General features: G+C 51.7%; 1 protein-coding gene and 1 non-coding gene across 4 annotated transcripts; both read right to left on the bottom strand.

Annotated features, from left to right (window-relative positions):
• Window positions 1-1,523: 1,523 nt before the first annotated feature.
• LOC113980409 lies at window positions 1,524-1,602 on the bottom strand. The gene has a single exon (XR_003538135.1). It is a non-coding gene; the product is annotated as a small nucleolar RNA SNORD45 (small nucleolar RNA).
• A 645-nt stretch (window positions 1,603-2,247) lies between these two features.
• On the bottom strand, window positions 2,248-9,190 carry LOC113980408 (C-type lectin domain family 2 member B-like). Of its 3 annotated transcripts, none has more exons than XM_027707624.1 (6): window positions 9,089-9,190; window positions 4,799-4,864; window positions 4,285-4,396; window positions 4,004-4,188; window positions 3,696-3,796; window positions 2,248-3,529 (listed from the first exon to the last, which is right to left on the bottom strand). In XM_027707624.1, exons 1-6 carry the CDS (start codon window positions 9,149-9,151, stop codon window positions 3,406-3,408), a joined length of 651 nt encoding a protein of 216 aa, XP_027563425.1. In that variant the 5' UTR covers window positions 9,152-9,190; the 3' UTR covers window positions 2,248-3,405. The 3 variants fall into 3 exon arrangements, with proteins under 3 accessions (XP_027563425.1, XP_027563424.1, XP_027563426.1); XM_027707623.1 differs by lacking the exon at window positions 9,089-9,190 and adding an exon at window positions 5,445-5,725; XM_027707625.1 differs by lacking the exon at window positions 9,089-9,190 and adding an exon at window positions 5,445-5,728 and having other exon boundaries at window positions 3,412-3,529; window positions 3,739-3,796.
• Between the last annotated feature and the right edge of the window lie 12,125 nt (window positions 9,191-21,315).

Below are 21,315 nucleotides of genomic sequence, written 5' to 3'. Positions count from 1 at the left end.
GATTAGCTTTGGATGCCCACAAAAGTAGACGTTCTAAATTTTCTTCTTCTACCGTTTTCCCATATTTTTAAAGGATTTTAGCAAAGGCTTGCGAGACTGCCTTTTGCTGTTTCGTTAAAGGGGTTCCCATTCCGTTCTTGGCTGCTTACCTTACTCCTGTGAAGGTAATTGAGAGCTCTATTTTCCATCGCTTCATTTCAGCGAAAAAATCCCGAAAATGTTCAGCCGAGCCGTCTTGCCAGAGAAACACCTAGTTTCGTTCTAACGCACCGTGGGCGCCATTTGCAGTGCATTAGGACAGGGACTCAGTGGGGGAGAAACTGAGACAAGTTTATTGGGGGTTGTAGCCATTTTATTACCACAAAGAGAAAAACATTCCTTATGAGGCAAAAAGTGTGACCGCAGCATCCGATTGGCTGCTAGCTGTCACCTAGGGAGACGGCAGCTTTCGGTACTACAAACTCACTTCTGTAATGAGTTGTTCTGTTCTCTGCAAGGTCTGGGTTTTTTTCCAGGCTTTAATCCCCAGACAAGCCCCAGTGTTTCCGCAGCAGGGCCCATTCCCCAACCCGAATGACAGGTAAAATAAACATGAAATTACTGTGATATATTGAGGAGAAAAGACAACGCAGAAAGAATCGAGCCTTGAAGAGAAAAGACAACGCAGAAAGAATCGAGCCTTGCAGAATATACCATCTAAGGAGTCTTTCTGCTGTGCCTTTTGCAACCAGACATGCCTGTCTCGTATTGGCCTTTTTAGCCACCAACGCGCTTGCAAGAAATGTGGGTAGAGCCCTTCCCAAATCTTCGTTCACGAAGCCCGGCCATGACATGACTGTGATATATCAGGGAAATCCCCCCAGGCACCTGCATCAGGCACAGAACAGTTCTGTGGGACCAGGAGCTTCCTGGGTGTCAGAGTAATTCTGGAGCTAATGTGGTGACAGACATCAGCTCAGCTCAGATAACACATGCTAGCACTCATCCCCGGCCCAAGCAGTGCCTCCTCTGGCCTGGCTCAGCCTTCCCAGCCAACATACTCTGTTCCCAAAGCAGGACGCTCCCAGCTTTAGCTATGACCCCGGAGCACAGCCCCTGGCACAACTCTGGGGCAGCCAAAATGTCCCAGGCTGGCCCAGAGACTTGGGAGAAGCACAAAACATTCTGGGTTAAGGGCAAGGCTCACAGGAGGTGCCAGTTCCCTCCTGCCCACTCCCACCCAGAGCTGCACCAGCAGCTGCTCGGCACCTGCAGAGCTCTGCCAGCACATGTGGGACACAGTGACACCCCAAGTCTACATTGCCAGCTGGACACGGGCACAAACTCCCAAACAATGGAAATCAGGTGAGGCCAGAGCACAACATACAGGGCTGAGCCCAGGACCGCTCCTGTGCAACCTGGGAATGGGGCAAACCTCAACCTGTGACCCCTCCACGTCACGCTGGTTTGGAGTTTGGGACGGGAACTTGATCCAACAGTGTGGAAAAGTTCCATGCTCACCTCCCAAGGGACCTGAGTCTTCCTGGGCTTCAGAGTAATTCTAGAGCTAACGTGGTGACAGACCTCAGCTCAGATAATACATGCCAGCACTCATGCCCAGCCTCCTCCTGCCTCCTCCAGCCTGCCCAGCCAACACACTCTGTCCCCAAAGCAGCACGCTTCCACCTTGAACTGTGAGCCTGGAGCACAGCCCCTGGCATGGGGTTGGAGCCATCGCCACTGCTGGGAAGAGAAAACCCACCCGGAGCTGCCACAGGAACAGCTCAGCTGGGCTGGGATCGGGCTGATGATCCTCAGCCGTTGCCTTTCCCCGGCCCAGGCCCACAATTCTGGGCCACACGGTTCCCCAGCAGCACCAGGGCTTGGGGCAGAAGCTTTGTCATCGCGTCCTTGTGCAGCGTCACCTTCCAACAGCCCCAGCCTAAGAGCGGGTGTGGTGGTGGCGCAGGGGCTCTGTGACCAGAGGGGTCTGTGCCCAGGGGTCATGCCACTCACCACCTCCTCCAGTGCCCATGGGACACGGGCCCTTCCCCAAGCCCTGCCTGGGACAGCTGTGAAGGAGGCTGAGACCCTTAGCCCACTCAAGAGCCAGCGAACTATAGGGAACATTGTCCCAGAGGAAAATGTCGGATGGGACTGATCCTTTACATTTAAATTTAAAAAGCAACATTTTGTTCAGATCCGAGCAGTGATGCCAATTTGTTTTGCCAGGGGACGAGTGCCAGCACAAGGCAGACAGACACCAACTTTAAAGAACAAGTGTGCAAATTTACTAATATGCAAAACAGCAAAGAATTACAAAAGAAGCAAAGAATTACAAAGGGATAAGCTCAGTAATGCACCTAATCATTACTACAAAGAAATTCTGTAGTGATTAAGAGGGAGATACATCACTAGTTGCCCCTTTAATACATTACCTGTAATGTCAGCTGGGGAGTCCCCGATCCCAGCAAAGGGCCGGAGAACCACTCCCAGGAACTGGGAAATCCTACTCAGTGTGTCCACTTGTAGGTGAGGTCTCTGTCTTTGCTGTGAAAGGGTCCAGCTTTTATATTGTTAAACAAACAAGCTTACATCACTACTTAGTGCAGAAAAACATCTGGCTTACTTGTCTCCTTGGGTTTCACCCAAAGCCTGGCCAGGACACAGAGGAAAATCAAAGGAGTTAGTTTTGACTCTCTACTGCCAAACAAGGCCAGATATCTATTTCCAAGGCCTTGACCGGTCTCTAAATACAGAAAGACAAATACATTCATATTTCATTAATGAACAGATACAAATGTTCACTAATAAGCAGACAGAAATATATTGTACTAACAACCATACATGTTTACACAGGTGTACTCTTATCATAGTACGTAATTTATTAATGATTATACATAATTTTGGCTAATAAGCAGATACATGGCTGAATATAACATTAGGTTGGAAGGTTCATCTAAAGGTCAACCCTGGCTCAGGCCTTGTTCACTTCACCATAGCAGCCCTCACGGTGTTTTGCTTTGCATGGTAGCTAGAAGGGCGTTAATAATACAGCAGTGTTTTGGCTACTGCTGAGCAGGGCTGGCACAGCATCAGCACTGTAACATTCCTTTGCCAATCGAGAGCAAGATTCTGGGAGGGGACACAACCAGGCCAGCTGACACAAACTGACCAAAGGGATATTCTAGACTATATGACATCAGCTCAGATATAAAAAGTAAGGAAAGGAGCAAGAAGAGAGGCATTCGTTGTTTCGAATGGCTGCTTGCTAATGAACCATTATACACACTGCTGAAGCCCTGCTTCCCAGGGTGTGGCTGGACATCGCTGCTGATGGGAAGTGGAGAATAAACATTATTTTCCTCTTCACTGGGGGAAGAGGAAAAGCTGTGAGTGCCCAGGATGTAGAAGGTTCTTTCTCCATCACTTCTGTGCCAGGTGAGCTTGGGGTTTGCTGCAGAGATATGGCTGCTGATTTGAGCAGTTCCCACTCTTGAGTTTACCATCACCTAGGTACACACACTCTCCTTTGCCAAGGATGGGGACTCTGCAACAAGGAGCAGAGACAGAGCTGGCACAGGACAGGTCGTCCCCTCCATCCCCTCCAGCAGCAGCAGGAGACAAACACTGCCCATGAGGGACAGTACCAGTAGCCTTGTCCCCCCCAGGCCCTGACCATACCCCCATCCCCTGCCTGGCTCCCCGGGACTCACGAGGAGTTGTAGCTGCTGCCGTCCCCCCACTGCAGCTGCTCACCCCGTCTCCGCAGCCCGAGCCAGTAATTGATGTCACCCCTGAGGAGGAAGAGGAGGCCCTGGAAGGGAGAGCGGAGCCGGCAGTTGGAGCTGCCCCAGCCCCTCGAGGGGACCCGCCCGGGGCTCCTTCCCTGCAAGGCCCCAGAGCAGGACTGCACCCCTGGCCCTGCAAGCACTGACCCCGGGGGCTGCGGGGCTCTACCCAACTCAGGAAAACCCCCAGCCTCCCCTCTGTCGCCCTGTACCCCTCACAGCCCCTCACTCACCATTTCCTCATCCTTGAGCACAGCCAGGGAGGCCCCGAGCTTGGAGCACCAATCCTGGCCCTGCTCCCAGGTCCCCATATCTGTCGAGAGGCAGGAGCAGATCCCGCGGTACCCGACCCAGTCCCAGGGACAGGACAGCAACTGTGAAGCTGCAGGCACAACTGGAACCTGTCCACTGCATCTTGCTGGAGAGAGAAAAGGAGAAGGTCTGAGGACTCCCCTCCACAGGGAGCAGGGACTCCGCGCTGTGCAGAGGGGCTGGGCTGAGGCTCCTCCCTTACCTCCCAGCACAACCACGGCCACTGCCAAAGGCAGGGTCAGGAGCAGGAACAGAACCATTTCATGGGTGAGCCTTGGATGGGATATGAACCTATTGCCTGGAGCAGGAAAAAGCTGCTGGCCATGAGGACAGGGCTGCCCTGAGCAGTTCCAGCCCTCACATGCCCCCACCCAACACCAGCTGCCCATGAGAGTGGGAGGGACCCCCAGCCCGTGTGCCCCTCACTCAGCTGGCAATGAGAGAGCAAGGGCCAGGGACACAGGTGAGGGGACAGCCAGGAACACGGCCAGGGACACAGGACATGTCTGAGGGGGCAGCCAGGGACACAGGTAAGGGCACAGCCTGTGTCAACAGAGCTGCCCAGAGCCGGGGGCAGCTGGGGGTGTTGGTACTGGCCATTGACAGGGGCGAGCAGAGCACGAGGCCTCTTCCAGACACCTGGAGGAGTCTCACACTTGCCAGTCCCGTCCTGCTGGGGTGACACTTCCCCTCCCTACAGACCTCCCTGTACTCACCCAGACCTTCCCTCGCATTGTTTCCATTCTCCATATTTTGACTTGCCGCAGAGTTAGAAGTGGCGTCTAAGAAAGGAAAGGCAGTTGGGAGACCAGGGACACAGAGTGAATTCCTTAGTTTTGTTGGAGAAATGTGGAAATGGGGTTGCATGATTCCCAGGAATGCCCTGGCAACTCTTCCTGTCTCCACTGGCTGTGTCTGTTTTTCAGTTCCAGAATAGTTCGGGTTGAATGGGACTGAAGCCCATGCCGTTCCACCCCTGCCCCAGGCAGATACACCTCCCACCAGCCCAGGTCACTCCAGGTCTGGTCCCACCTGGCCGGTAACGCTGTTGGTGAAGGGGCAGCCAAATCAGTCTAACCGAGAAGAACCGGGACGAGCCAGCGCTGCTGCGGCACCGGCTCCTTCCGAGCATGCTGAGGGGTCATTGGGAAGAAGACGACCATGGGCAGCCGCTCCCTCAGCGGCCCCTGGGAAGGGGACACGGGGCGAGACAAGCCCGCCGGACCCTTCTCAGCACCGCAGCCGCAAAGAGGCTCTGATCGCCTCCGCCACTTTTATAGAGGCTGAGGTGTTCGCCCACACCGCTCTGACCAAGAGCGAGGAGTGACGGGGGAAATCAGCCCACGGGAGTGGAACGCAGACCCCGTGTCCGTGCGGCGCCGCCTCGGCCGACTCTTCATCCCGGGAACTGAGCCGCGGTCCAGCCGTGGGATCTGCGGCGCTGCACAGTGACCGGCCGGGGAAGTGCATGAGCCGGGCGGGGGTTCCTGGTTACCTCTGACGTTCCCTCAAGGCCGTGTCCCCACCAGGATCGGGCGAGCCCCCGCAGGCCCCAAACCATCTGGGGGGACAGCCCCAGAAACCAGAACTTTGGCCGCGGGCGCTTGGAGCTGAACGAGGGGGATAAAGGATCCCCCGGCCCCCCCGGTGCCCCAGCAGTGGCTCTGACCCCCAGACTGAGGCTGTGTCCCCCCCGGGCTTTGGGGGGTGAGCGCAGAGTAGGCGCTGAGCTGCTGGATGTCTCTTGACCGATGGGGCTGAGAGGGACAAGGAGGTGTCAAACAAGTGGCAAAAACAAATAAATGAATGGTGTGTATCATGTCCTCCCTGCTGTGCCTTACTCCATCCCTCCCCCAGCTGGAGCCTTTCTGCTAAAGCCCTGTAAGATGCTTTGCTTGGGCCCCTGATCCCATGGCCCCCAGGATAAGGGAGTATCCAGACCCTCCTTGGCAACTGCGCTGTGACTGAAAGACCCACACAAGGAGGTCTCTGCCACCCCATGTCACCCAAAGAGCCACAGCCGGGGCCAGTAGGGGTTTATGGAGCTGCACTGAGGGGTTCCCGCTGCCCCATGTCATTAAAAGAGCTGCCCCGAGGGATGGGCAGGGGAAACGCTGGTGGCACGTTTGGGGTAGAACATGGGGTCCCATGGGGCAGATCTGAGCTGGGAGGGAAGGGTAGACAGAGACCCATGTGTGTCTGACTATCCCAAAATAGCTCAATTAGCCCAAAATATGCCTGAATTCCTCCCAAAGTAACTCTGATAATTCCCCAAAGATTTCTGAATTCTCCCAAAATAACTGAAACTTCCTCAAACACTTCTGCTTCCTCCACAATACCTTTGATTCCCCCCCAAATACCTCTGAATCCTCCAAAAATACCTGAATTTTCCCAAATACTTCTGAATTATTCTAAAATACCCCCAAACTCTCCCCAAATACATTTGAACTCTCCCAAACCCTCCTGAATTCTCCCCAGATACCCTGAACTCTCCACAAACACCTCTGAATCCTCTGGAAATACATTAAGTCTCCCCAAATACTATGAATTATTCTCTAATACCCTGAACACTCCTCAAATACCTCTGAACTTTCCCCAAATAACCCTGGATTATCCCTGAATACCCCTGAATTGTGCTCAAATCCCCCTGAACTCTCACCATGTTTGCCACATCCCATCTACCCATCCAGAACTATTTTGGCCTCTGCAAGCCCCTGAGGTGTCAGGGGCAAGAGGCACTATGGGAAGCCCTGGCAGGGCAGGGTTTGTTCTGAGCTAAAGAGGCATCACAGGGGAGGAGGCAGCAGACAGGACAGAGGGAGGGGACATGAAAAGAGATGGGAGGGAAAGAGAGGGGAAGGAGAAAGATTAAAAAAGATAAAGACGGGGAAAAAGACCAAAACAAAGGAGAAAACAGAGAAAAAGACAAGCTGAAAGGGAGTTTAAATATTAAATAAATACATGTGTTTGACTGCTCACAGTGATGTTGGGGTTCAGAGATGTAAAAAGAACTAATGGCTTTTGCAGCAGAGTGTACCATAGAAAATTACTGTGCCTCAATTTAAAGAAACCAGTCAAGTAAGGTGAGGAAGGGAACTGAAACAGCTGAGCAGGCAATGCCAGGTTGATGAATAACCAGGGGTATTGTCTTAAACGAATTCATAAGGCAGTGACTCAGAACTTTGGGGGCTCCAGACACAGACGACCACCAGAGACTCCCAATGAAGCCCCTCAGAGCCCTTATAAGGATATGCATATACGCTAAAAAGTGTTGGGAAATGTCATGAATATGTAACAGGAATGTGGGAATGAAAAATGAATAATCACATAATGCTGACAGAGAAGCTGCAGTGGAGATACCTCTGTGTGTACTTTGGGAACTGATTCCCAGGGCACCCAGAGTGCTGGAATCATTCCAGTGCATCGTGATAAATGTCTGCCTGCTAAAACTCAAAAAATGTATCTTAGAAGTTTCTTGTAAGTGCTGATTTTAGGCAACAACAGTTCAAAGGGAGTTGAAAAGTTTGAGAGGGGACAGGATCCTGTTAAGGAGTCAGGAGCTGCTGCTGCTGAGAGGGAGGAAACACACTGATGGATCGAAGCAGAGTTTGTGCTTTGAGCCCCTTTTCCAAAAACCTGCAGGAGGGAAAGCAGCTGAGTATGGAATAACTGTTCAGTTGAAGTTTCCCATTTGTAGCTCATTGCAAGTTTGTTTTGCCCACAGGAATCCCTGATCTGGTTCCTCCAGTGCCCAACTACCCATGAGCACAATTTGGTTCCCTGTACCCCGAACCAACAGGGGCAGCAGCTTTTGTTCCCTCCTGGGTCTTGTGTAATTTAGCAGCATAAAACACACTAATAAAAACTTACCAAGAACATTCTCTGATAAAACAATGATATTTCATTGCATAATGCAACACATTGTGCATTGTATTACTACTAGTATGATTATGTATTATTCCATAATGCATAATTGCAATGATGTTTCATTACACTAATAAGGTCTAAAAGCCACATAGGTGGACAGTTCCTTTGTCCGTAAATAGATGTGGAATAATCGCAAGGAAGTTCCCTCAGGGAACTTACAGGAGGCAATATAGAGGACATGCTCGGATACAGCATTTCCATTGGAGTTGAACTTTGCAATAGAGAAAACAAAAACAGGATGGGCTGGGAAGAGGATTGCTTCCTCATCCTGGGAGGGTCCCAAAGTTCAACAGGACAAAGCCCAGAACTGTCCAAGCTCTGAGCTGGATCTGAGCCAGAAACCAGTGGGCTGGGAGAGGGAGAAGGCTTTAATATTTCCAAAACTAAAGCATCACACTCGAGACTACAGAAGTCCCAGCGCACATGTTCAGTTCCCTCATTTCAAGTCAAAATTTCAGTCCCACATTCATCTCTGCTTCATAGCGATGAATGTAAAAATGCAAAAAAATCCCTTGAAAAGACTGCATGAAGGTTCATGTTGTAAGAGCCCACTTGGGGCAGCCCGAGCTCCTGCCCAAGTTTAATCCCTCCCAAGCCTACTGTGGTTTCCAGCCGGTTTGCTCTAGCTCCCCCAAATAATTCCACTGCATTGAAATAAAGCTAAGTCCTTTTTATTGTATCGTTATTTGCCTCTTTTCATCATGATTTTCTCAATTCCTTTCATGATGAACAAACCTGTCAGCTACACGGGGCTGAAAAAACCCCAACAAAATCACTGAAAAGTGCTTGCAAGGCAAAACAAATTACAAACCATCAAAACTCCACCTCCAGACACTCAAACCAACCCTGTGGTGGCAAAAGCCTCACTAAAACCAGCTGTAAAGTCACGATTTTGGGGTTTTATTCCTCCTTCCCTTCAATGTGCCACATTTAATTAATCAGGTGGTTACTTCAACTCCCTCAAAGACAAGGCCATGATCTGAGTGCTCAGCCCTGTCCCAGCCCTGGCATCGCTCCAGCCGGTGCCGACTCCATCAGTCCCGAGTTTCACAGCCCAGAAGGTGCTTTTCAGTACTCACCCTCACAGTGGAGCTCACGGAGACTGGGATCAGCTTCCTGGTGCTGCTTAAATATGTGCTCATGAAGACTGGGAGGAGATTTTTGATACTGAGTTTATTATGGTCACATGCAGGGCATGGGGATAACAACTGGGACCACTGTGGGAGTTTAGGGTGCTTTCCAAAATGTTCCTGGATTTGTCTCTCTTCTACATGGAAAAGAGACAACAACGCTGCAACATCCCTAATGAGGTGGGGTGTCCATCCACAGCCCCAAAAATGTGGGTGATGCTGGACTGTGGCACCTGGTTAATGGTGACTTCCTTCCTCACACAGTCGCTTCCTCAGCCTCTGCTGGAAGCAATCCAGGGAGCAGCTGAACTCCAGAATGTTCTGTCAGCTGGAGTTGGTCAGGCAGGTTCCCCAGGAGCACGTGCTCCATGTCCTGGCTCAGCATGGGGCTGTCTCCACCTAAAATGAGAGAGGGTTTGATCCTTTCCTCCTGGAACGCAGGTGGATTTTCACCCTTTACTCCTGAAATGAGGGTAGGTTTCACCTGCAGTTGTTGCTCTGCCATATTGGGCCAGCACTCGGGGATGGAGTGAGGGGCTCCCTGGGAACATGGATCAATGAGGGGACCCCTGGAGTCTTTGCAACAACCATCAGGGTGAAGAGAGGGACCTGCAGCAGATCAGACTCCAAAATCACATCAATCAGCCTCTGCTGGTAGCTTTCTCCTCCTGCCCATCTGGGATTGACACTGCCCAGGAGCTGCTCTCTGCTCAGGAGGAATCTGCTCCAGCTCCTGCCTGGAGCTGGGCTGTGATGGATTCAGGAGGGATTTCCCCATTTTGGATGACTCACCTTGTCCCTGCAGCAGCCATCTCATGACGCCCACCAGGACCAGGGTCCCGACCCCTCCAGCTCTTAGCCGAGCCCAGCACCAGCAAGGACCTGCAACAGGACTGTCCTGGGAGCAAGGGAGGAAGCAGCTCTGCTGTGATCTCTGCCCTGCTTTTAATGCTCTGCCTCAGCTGCAGGTCCCCCCACATCACTCTGCTCAGGTGCCTCTTTGTTCACTTGTCCCAGCAAACCTGCAGAGCCTTGGAACTCAGTTCCTCCCTCTCCTCCCCTGAGCTGCACCCAGAGGTATCCTGGGCTCGGGAAGGCCCCAAGCAAAGCCCTGGGAATGTTTGGAGTGAGGGGAGAGGTGGCTGCAGGGCTCCTCAGCCCCGCTGAGCTGCAAAGAGCCAAGTAGGTGAATCCCTACATGGTGTCTGTGGGGACTGGTTCTATTTTGCATTCTTCCCAAGAAAATGGGGTGATAAGAACAAAACCTTCTCGTGCCAACATTCTGCCCCCAGCTGGGGATGGACAGTGAAGATGCTCAAGAGCAAAGCTGGATTTTGGCCACCAGCAACTCAGGAAAAGGCACAGAAGGTCCTTCCTCTCTCATGGTTTCCCACAGGGAAGGGATCCAGCCCCATCAGGGACATCGGCCCCTCCAAAGCCCATTCTACCCAAAGCAGAGCCCCCCTGGGCTGGGGCAGAGAGGCTGAGGTATGTCACTCACCGGGGCCTCTCTGGGACAGAGTGGGGCTGGCACAGACGGTGGTTGGTGCCTCGGCCTGTCCCTGCCCCTGGGACATTGGGATCCAGGATAAAGGGGGGTTTGGTCCCTCTGGAGCAGGAGCAGAGCCCAGCAGGGAAGGTGGGCTCATGTCCCTCCGGGATTTGAGTCGCTGTGGATGTGTGACCGAGGTCATGGGAGCCACAAAGAGACAATTCCCATGGCAAAGCTGCTCTGACGAGGTGTGAAGTGGCTAAGGCGGAGAGAGGGAGGTGCTTAAAGAGCTCCTTAAGGGACATTGCCCACCTCCTCTTCCTCCTTCTTGTCCTCACTGCCACTGCCATGGACTAATATAGGTATTATGTATATATATTATATATTAATAATTATTATCATAATTATTAAAAATATTGATATAATATTAAATCATATCAAACATTAAAATATTTTTTAAATAGTTTAATTCTAATTATTTAATTATATTTTAATCTTGTTACTTTTTTATTCAGTTATTAATTAAATCTAGAATTATTTTAGTTAGCAAACACTTCCTAAATCTATTGTTAATTAAATTAATTATTAAATTAATGATTATTAAATTGTTGATTAATTATTATCCCACTGTACCCTGTGACCCCAATGAGCCCCATAACCAACACGACGTGCCCCATAACCAACCCCAAGATGCCCCATGACCCCAACTCTTGGTCTGCAGAGCATTGCTAGAGGAACAGGAGACTGTTGCATAGACCCCACAAAACTCAGGGAGAGGGATCAGAGCACAAAATGGGTCTGAAATGGAGCAAAGCTGCTTTTTACCCAAACAGACCTTGGATACTCACACATGGGGTGTGTAGGGTCTGTTGTTCACCTATCTCCACTCCTGCCGTGACCTCAATCCAACCCACACCGACTGCCAACTCCTGCCTGTAACAGATTCGGTGCTCTCTGAGAAGTGGAGTTGACCAGTTGAGAGATATGGGATTCAAATCTCACAGAATTATTGATATGGGTCGGAACCAACTCACTGTGAGAGAGTGTGTGTGTGTGTGTGTGTGTGTGTGTGAGGGGGGAAGGGCTGGGCCTAGACCTGCAGGTACATGGTGAAAACTGCCTTCTCACAAAAGGCCTGCTGAGAGCACGTGGCTGCATCTGAGAAGGCAGGTCCCTGAGAGCACGCGGCAGAGCCCGAAGGCCTGCAGCCAACGTGGCTGAGCCGATGCAGAACACAGGGCAGAGCTCAAGGCCGTGTAGCTGGGCTGTCAGTCAAGGCAGAGCTGCCCACACCACGTCCCTGGAGCCTGTGACTGGCTACAGCACATCTCACTCTTGCCTGGAAGGTACCTGTCGCGGTAGGAACGGCCGTGCGACATAAAAAAGGTTCCAACAAAGTTTATTTCCAGGAAAAAGACAGCACCACGGGGCTGCTTAGCAGTCCCTTTAAGTACAGTTTTTGAACACACGTAATCCACACGGATAGGACAGTTCAAACTCACACAGCAGAATTCTTACAGCTAATAGGTGCATTTTCTAAACTCTACTTTCTCACAACAACTTTGCTCTTTCTCAAAACAGCCCTGTGAGGTTCCCACAACAGTCCTGAGCACCTGCTCTTATTTTTCTCTCATGTTGATGTTTTTCCTGACCACTCTCGTTCAAAACAGGTCTCTGTTCTCATGAGACAATGTTCCTGTTCTCACGGGACAGCTTCTTCAGGATGCATCAGTATACTGTCAGGATCAGGGCCTCAGTCCTCTCTTTCAGTCCATCTCAGGGGTACACTTTGATCTGGTCAACATCAACTGCTTCGTCGATAAGTGCCAGGCTGCTGACAGGTTCTCTGTCAACCCCCGACAGGTACCGACCGAATATCCTGCCTGGGAGGGAGAACTGAACTCTATAAATACGCGAGACTCCATGTGATCTCTCTCTCTCTCTCTCTCTTTTCTTGGTGCCTGCACCATGTGAATCATTGAATCTTGTTAGTAACCATTTTTCCTTTCCTCTTTCTCCTTCTCTGTTTCTTCTCTCTTTCTTTACCCTTTTAATCTGTTTTCTTCTTTTACTCTTTTCCTTTTCTTGTGGGTAACTTAAAACCAATGAATTGTGTTTTACTAAAGCTGGTATATTGATTCTGTGGAATGGGTCTTTGTGCTGAGTGTTTTAGTGAAATTCTTTTTCTTGGTTGTATTTTACACCTGTAAAACCTTTTGCCAAAATATCTTATTTTTCTCACTAGATCAAAAGAGTTTCTCTTAGAGAAGAGTGTGTGACTCTTTCTCCAGATGTGAATTTGAGGTTATAATGAACCAAAAGGCTTTTAAAAAGTCTTAAATAAAATGTAACTGCTCTGGACAGCTTATGGCTTAAAATCTGGAGTGCAACACCAGTTGCCTCAAAATTCTCTCTCTGGAAATTTTCACGGGGTGCAAAGCTACAGAACAAACCTGACTCCCAAATCCATGGGACACAAGTGTCCCTGTGCCCTGAACGCCACCCCAAACCCTCCTGCTGCTGGGTGCCTTTCACTCCCCTGCCCACCTAAAAGCCCAGGACTTTTGGGTCCTTTTCAAGCCTTCTACTCGCTATTTACCTTTTCTTTCTTGTCCTGGAGCACCACCAGCTCAGAGTCCTGATCTTCACAGATTTCCTTGCCCAGTTTCCTGATTCCTTGGAGAGCCAGTATCATCTCTCCCCATGGAGCTGCCAGTCTTGGGGACACAGCTTGCAGCCAGCAGCACAGAAAAAGCCATGAGACACCCCAAAGGGTGGTCAAGGTCTTCCCCAGTCCCCAAATAAAGGGCACCAAGGAGTCAATCTCTGAGTTTGTCCCACTGTCCTGGTTAGAACGGCTGGGACCAATTCATCACTGGATGGGTGTAACCCAAAACTGTGTATTCTATAGCCTTCCATGCCATTTCCCAGAAACTGTTGTCAGTAGAGGCCTGCAAGGTGGGAAGATGTTCCTGTCCTCATACCCTTTTATGGAATTCCCCGCTCTGATACCCTTTTATGGATTTCCCCTCTCTGAGGGAGGGACTGAGCATGGTCATGCCCTTTTATGGAAATTCCCTGCTCTGAGGGAGGGACTGAGCACTCCCGCCTAGACTGGAGAATATATAAACTGGGAGTTTTGGAACCTTTACCACCTCTCGTGGGATCCAGAGGAAGACTGCAGACCACCGCTCTCAACCAGACTGAGACCACCACCCTCAACTGGACTGCAATCACCACTTTCTGACCAGACTGCAGCAGCTCTCCCACCAGCAGGTTTTTCCCCCTCTCCCTTTACTTTGGACTCGGGGGGGGCCAAGGAACACCACTTTTGTTCATGCCCCAGGGTGCTGGGTAATACATTTGGGTTTTGCAGGTTAAAACCAATTGTCTGTCTGTATAATTGTACTTATTGTATTATTTTAATAAATTGTTATTCTGACTTATAATCTCTCTTTTGAGTTGAGTTCATTTCCCCTGCTGGTTAACTTTTAAACCAGCACACCCCTTTTACCTGGGAGGAATCTTCATTTCTCTGGGTTTTGGGGCGGGGAGGGCCGGCACCGGCGTCCCGGGGCTGACCAAAGGGATCAGCAGCCCTTTGCCCAGGACAGAAAGCCTGGGAGCTTTGGCTTTGAGGTGCAATTGGTGGCACAGCCTGGGCACTCCGTTGGGAGCCGGAGCTTTCTCTGCTGGCCCCTTTTCCCTGGGAGGAATCCTCGACCGTATGCAATTTTAGCCCCCAGCCGGCCGGCGCACCGGCCCACAAACGATGGCCCTTTTTGCCCAGAAGGAGGGACCTGACCCTCCGGTTCTCACCTGCCCTTTGTGCGCCTCGCTCGGCTCTATGCGCACAGCAGGGGCTCTCGGGCCTGGCGCCTCCGGTCTGGGAGGAATCCTCGACCGTATCCCATATTGGCCACCGGCCAGAGCGAACGACAACCCTTTTTGCCCAGAAGGAGGGGCCTGACCCTCCGGATCTCGCCTGCCCTTTGTGCGCCTCGCTCAACTCTTCGCGCGCAGCCAGGGCTCCCGGCCCCGGCGCCTCCGGTCTTGGAGGAATCCTCGACCGTATCCGATTTTGGTCCTCGGCCGGCCCCAGGCCGCCCAGCTCACTGGCTGGCGAACGACGGCCCTTTTTGCCCAGAAGGAGGGGCCTGACCCTCCAGCTCTCGCCTGCCCTTTGTGCGCCTCGCTCGACTCTACGCCCACAGTTGGGGCTCCTGGCCCCGGCACTTCCGGTCTCAAAGGAATCCTCGACCGTATCCGATTTTGGCCCCTGGCTGGCTCCAGGCCCGCAGGCGTGCCGGTCTGCAGAAGACAGTCCTTTTTGCCCAGAAGGAGGGGCCTGATCCTCCGGCTCTCACCTGTCCTTTGTGCGACTCGCTCAGCTCTACGCCCGCAGCCGGGGCTTCCGGCCACGGCGCCTCCGGTCTGGAAGTAATCCTTGACTGTATCCGATTTTGGCCCCTTGCCTGCGCGCTGGTCTTCGAACGACGGCCCTTTTTGCCCAGAAGGGCGCAGCCGGGACTCCCGGCCTTGGCACCTCCGGTCTGGATGGAATCCTCGAACGTATCTGATTTTGACCTCCAGCCGGCCCTGGGCCGACCTGCGAGCCGGCCTGCGAACGACGGCTCTTTTTGCCGAGAAGGAGGGGCCTGACCCTCCGGCTCTCGCCTGCCCTTTGTGCGCCTCGCTCGGCTCTACGCGCGCAGCCGCGGCTCCCGGCCCCAGCACTGCTGGTCTGGGAGGAATCCTCGACCTTATGCAATTTTAGCCTTCGGCCGGCTGGCGCGCCGGCCCGCAAACGACAGCCCTTTTTGCCCAGAAGGAGGGGCCTGACCCTCCGGCTCTCGCCTGCCCTTTGTGCACCTCGCTCAGCTCTACGCGCGCAGCCAGGGCTCCCAGCCCCGGCGCCTCCGGTCTGGAAGGAATCCTCGACTGTATCTGATTTTGGCCCGCGGCCGGCCCGCGAACGACAGCCCTTTTTGCCAAGAAGGAGTGGCCTGACCCTCCGGCTCTCGCCTGCTTTTGCTGCGCCTCCCTCGGCTCTACGCGCACAACCGGGGCTCCCGGCCCCGGCGCCTCCGAACTGGGAGGAATCCTCGACCGTATCCAATTTTGGCCTCCGGCCGTCGCGCCAGCCCACGAACGATGGTCCTTTTTGCCCAGAAGGAGGGGCCTGACCCTCCGGCTCTTGCCTGCCCTTTGTGCGTCTCGCTCGGCTCTACGCGCGCAGCCATGGCTCCTGGCCCCGGCGCATCTGGTCTGGAAGGAATCCTCGACTGTATCCGATTTTGGCCCCCAGTCGGCACGCCGGCCCACGAACGACAGCACTTATTGCCCAGAAGGAGGGGCCTGACACTCTGGCTCTAACGTGCCCTTTGTGCGCCTTGGTCGGCTCTACGCGCGCAGCCAGGGCTCCACGCCCCAGCGCCTCCAATCTGGGAGGAATCCTCGACTGAATGCGATTTTGGCCCCTGGCCGGTCCCGGGCCCGCCTGCAAAGGCAGTTCCCTGGAAGCCTCAAAAATCTAAAAATCCTCCTGCCTGACAAATCCTGGGTCTCAGGATGGCCTGCACCCAAACACTGGCAACCAACTTTGCCTCACGGACCGGCCAGGACCTGGGAAAAAAACCCGCAGCCAAGTAAAAAAGAAATTCCTTCAGTTGGGGTTTTTTTAATCTAAAGCTAAAATTATCTAGCAACAACCTGTAAGAGAAACAACACAAACACCGGGTTGGAACTACTGCAAAATACGCACAAACTTTTTCTATCCTCACACCTCAACCACTCCGATAGCTACCGGACAGTCAGGGGCCATTGCTACACATGCACAGCCCTCCTCGGGAACGTGGTTGCCATGGAGTCTCAAAAAAAAAAAAATACCAAAAAGGAGCAAGTTGCGGAGCCTAACGAAACGCACGCCCCTCATGACCGAGCACACCCCTCACAGCATTACAAGACAGTACCAAAGACAGAACACAGAAAGCAAAACTATGTAAGGTACAAAGCTATGCAATTCCTAACTGACGTACAGCAATACTTTCATTCACATGGCTAGGCTTCGCGAACGAAGATTTGGGAAGGGCTCTACCCACGTTTCTTGCAAGCGCGTTGGTGGCTAAAAAGACCAATACGAGAAAGGCATGTCCGGTTGCAAAAGACACAGCAGAAAGACTCCTTAGGTGGTATATTCTGCGAGGCTCGATTCTTTCTGCGTTGTCTTTTCTCTTCAAGGGTGATCCTGCGTGCTTTCTCAAAAGCATCAGCGGCGTTATAAATGGTTTGTCTCCAGGCTTCCCGATTGGAGGCCAGAGTAGACCAGTTATGGTGATCAATATGCCCAAGGCTGAGTTGTTGCTTCAGGGAGTCCTTGTATCTTTTCTTCGGGGCTCCTCTCTTGCGGCAGCCAGTGGCAAGTTCACCGTAAAGCAGGATCTTAGGGAGGCGGTGGTCCTTCATCCTAGAGACGTGCCCTGCCCAACATAGCTGTGTTCTCAGTAGCATGGCCTCAATACTTGTGATTGCTGCCTGTTCAAGAACAGATGTATTGGTCACATAATCTGACCAGTGGATGTTTAGGATTGTACGGAGACAGCGTTGATGGAAGCGTTCTAGGAGACGCAGGTGGTGGCGGTAGATGACCCATGATTCGGAACCATATAAAAGAGCAGACAGCACTATGGCTCTGTAAACACTGATCTTGGTACTTTTCTTCAAGTGTTTATTTCGCCAGACTCTTTTATGAAGCTTACCAAAAGCACTATATGCCTTCGCTAACCTATTGTCTATCTCCCCGTCAATCTTACCATCCGAGGAGATGAGGCTGCCCAGGTAATTAAACTGCTGGACTGATTTGAGCTCTGATTGGCTGATGGTGATGTGGGGATGATGGGGGACTTCCTGAGGTGCAGGTTGATGGAGAACTTCAGTCTTCTTTAAGCTGACTTCCAGCCCAAAGAGCTCAGCAGGCTCAGCAAAGCAGGATGTTAAACGCTGCAGAGCTGCTTCTGTGTGAGCGACGAGGGCGGCGTCATCAGTGTAAAGCAGCTCCTGGACAAGATGGTTTAGGGTCTTAGTGTGGGCCTTCAGTCGCCTTAGGTTGAATAGGCTTCCATCAGTACGATATCGAATGTAGATACCGTCCTGATCATTGAGGTCTGCCGTGGCCCTTTGGAGCATCATGCTGAAAAAGACTGTGAATAGGGTAGGAGCGAGAACGCAGCCTTGTTTCACACCATTCTTTATTAGAAAGGGCTCAGAAAGTGTGTTGCCATATCTGACTTGGCCGTGCTGATCCTCATGAAGTGAGATGATCATTTTAAGGAACTTGGGGGGACAACCTAAACGTTCCAAAATCTGCCAGAGACCTTTTCTGCTCACAGTATCGAAAGCCTTGGTGAGGTCGACAAAGGTTACATAGAGACCTCTGTTCTGTTCCCTACACTTCTCTTGCAGTTGTCTGAGAACAAATATCATGTCTGTGGTGCTCCTGTTGGCTCTGAAGCCACACTGACTTTCAGGTAGAATTCCTTCTGCTATAGCAGGTATTAGTCTGTTCAGGAGTATTCTTGCCAGGATTTTGCCAGCAATGGAGAGCAGAGTAATACCACGGTAATTTGAACAGTCTGATTTAGTACCTTTCTTCTTATACAAGGTGATGATGACTGCATCACGAAGGTCTGAAGGTAGTTCGCCTAATTCCCAGCAACGCACCACAAGCTCGTGAAATTTAGCATGGAGTGCAAGGCCCCCATGTTTCCAGACTTCAGGTGGAATTCCATCAACCCCAGCTGCCTTGCCAATTTTCACCTGCTGTATGGCCTTGAGGGTTTCTCCTAAAGTGGGGGCAGTATCCAATTCGTATTTCACCGGTTGTTGTGTGATGGACTGAATTGCTGAGTCTTGGACTACACGGTTGGTACTGAAAAGAGTCTGAAAGTGTTCAGACCATCTATTCAGAATGGAGGTTTTATCTGACAGAAGCGTTTGACCATCTGCACTGAGTAGTGGGCTTTGGACTTGGTATGTAGGCCCGTATGCTGTTTTCAGGGCCTCATAGAATCCTTTGTGATCCCCTGTATCTGCACATAGTTGAGTATTTGCAGCTAGATCGGTCCACCACTTGTTCTGGATGTCACAGAGTTTCTGTTGGAGCTTGCTGCATGCAAGACGAAAGGCTGTTTTTCTTGCGGGACAGGATGGCAGCGCAAGGTGTGCTTGGTGGGCAGTTCTCTTCTTCCTCAACAAGTCCTGGATTTCTTGATTGTTTTCATCAAACCAGTCCTTGTTCTTCTTGAGGGAGAACCCTAACGATTCTTCAGAGGATTGCAGGATGCTGCTTTTAATATGCTGCCAAATTGTTTCAGGGGAGGAAACTGCAGAATCTGTGGGATGGTTTTCGAGCCTAGTTTGAAGGTTTGCCTGGAATCTTTGTCTTACTGTGGCTGATTGGAGATCATTAACTTGGAGTCTTCTCCTTGGGATACTGCCCCTTTTGGGTTTGAATTTGAGGTTAAAGTTGAGTTTACAGCGCACAAGCCGATGGTCTGTTTGACATTCTGCGCTGGGCATCACGCGGGTATGGAGGACATCACGGACATCTCTCCGTCGCACCAAAACATAATCAATGAGATGCCAATGTTTAGACCTGGGGTGCATCCAGGTTGTCTTCAGACTATTTTTCTGCTGAAAGATAGTATTAGTGATGGTAAACTGTTGCTCAGCACAGAATTCTAGCAGAAGTCGACCATTATCGTTGCAGTTTCCAACACCATGCTTGCCTAATACTCCTTTCCAGGCTTCAAAATTCTTACCTACTCTGGCATTGAAATCCCCAAGGATAATGATCTTATCATCTGCGGGCACCTTTTGGGTAAGGCAGCGCAGGTCAGTGTAAAATTTATCTTTTTCAGCAGGGTCAGCTTGGAGAGTTGGGGCATATATACTGAAGATGACAACGTGTTGGTTGTTGTTTAGTGGAAGGCGTAGGGAGATAATGCGGTCAGAATGGCCTGTCGGCAGATTTTTGAGTTTAGGGACAATAGAGTTTTTGATCATGAAACCGACACCTGAGAGATGTTTTTCGGCTCTGGACTTACCTGACCAAAAGAGTGTGTAACCGGCACCATGTTCTCTGAGGCTGCCTTCCTCATGAAGGCGAACTTCACTGAGAGCAGCAATGTCGATGTTGAGACGAGCCAGTTCGTGGGCAATTAGGGCAGAACGTCGCTCAGGACGTCCGCTGTCCGCAGAATCAAGCATGGTTCTGATGTTCCAACATGGTAGAGTTAATTTAGGTACACCTTTGGAGGCAGGTGCATGCCTTTGTCTTTTACTCTTTGTGCGACCGCATTGGAAGAAGATGCCCGTTGGTCTGCGGTTAACCAACCGGGTGAAGGTGGAGATGAGCTTTGTTTAGGCCACCTTTTCTAGGCCCCTCTCCGAGTGGAGCAAGCAGTGCTGTCCTTGAAAAGGCTGCTTGGTCGTTCAGGGTGCTGCCCCAAGAGACTCTCATCTCCGTCAGTCTCAAATGACCAATATCCTGAACCGCCTGCATGCAGGGTTGAGTCTGCGGCTCCCAGTGCACCTTTCACCTACCGTTTCGACCCTCGCCCGTCGCTGCAGGACTTTTTGCATGTGGGTAAAGCCTTCAAGCCTGCGCAGTGGATTTTTTAGGTGAGATGCAGTATGCGCGGAACTGAACCCACCCTTTAATCCTAAGGTTCATCTGCCAGGGCCGAGCAAGCTTGGACGGTGGCAGCGAGGTCCTCAGGACGTAGGTTTGATTAGAGTGACCTTCTCTTAGATGGATGGCCTTACGGGGCTAAGCGAGCTCCATCTGCCCGGGTTTGGAATTAGAGTTGTCCTTCTCCTAGGATGACTGCCAGAAGGCTAATGAGCTCATCCTGCCCAAGAATGTAGTGTAATTGGTCCTATGGTTTGACCTGTCTGGCGTGGCCAACCCTACCGAAGGCATGTACCATCGCCAGCATAACATGCAACCACATAGGGGCATACAGGCTACGTACCTGTTAGAGCGATTTGGGCAAGTCTTTCATTTCCTACTTTACTACCACCTATTTTGTAAATAATCATAAGGAGATACATCCCTTTGTCCTACCCACCCTTACAAGACAGAGCAAAGCAAGTCTATCCAGAACATGGGGAACCTGGGCAGTAGCCGCAGGTGAACCACAAACAAAAGGACAAACAAACAAGCAAACCAACTGACCAACCGTAGTGTCCCCCGTACCCATCCAGCCTGGCTGGGAACCCCATCACTGTAAAGGGCCCCCACTATCCACCCTAGCTATATGCTACCCCCACTGTGTTACCACGTATCTCAGGTACACTGCTTACCTGTGACACTACATACGGGATTGTCCCGTACTCCCTTCTGTCAGTCCGAGGACCCCCATGGTCTGCTTGATGTCCCTCCCCTCTATTCCTCCCCTGCCTTCCCCTGAATCCCCCCTCCCCCTTCCCCCCTCAAACCTGGAACGCCAAACCTCTGTGTGCACTGAAGTAGCCCCCTCCACCTCCACGGGCATGTACAAACGGCCGGCAAGGCTGCCCATCTCTCTCCCCTCGCGTGCTGCGGCTGTGTGTGGGGAGAAAACCGCGCGCGCTCTGGAGGGAGGGGGAGGCGTCCCGCCACCTACCTTGGTCCCTCTGCCAG

This window comes from Neopelma chrysocephalum, unplaced genomic scaffold, assembly GCF_003984885.1.
Source record: "Neopelma chrysocephalum unplaced genomic scaffold, ASM398488v2 Primary Assembly neopelma1_94057, whole genome shotgun sequence".
NCBI classification, from domain to species: Eukaryota; Metazoa; Chordata; class Aves; order Passeriformes; family Pipridae; genus Neopelma; species Neopelma chrysocephalum.
This window is presented reverse-complemented; position numbering and strand designations above follow the sequence as displayed.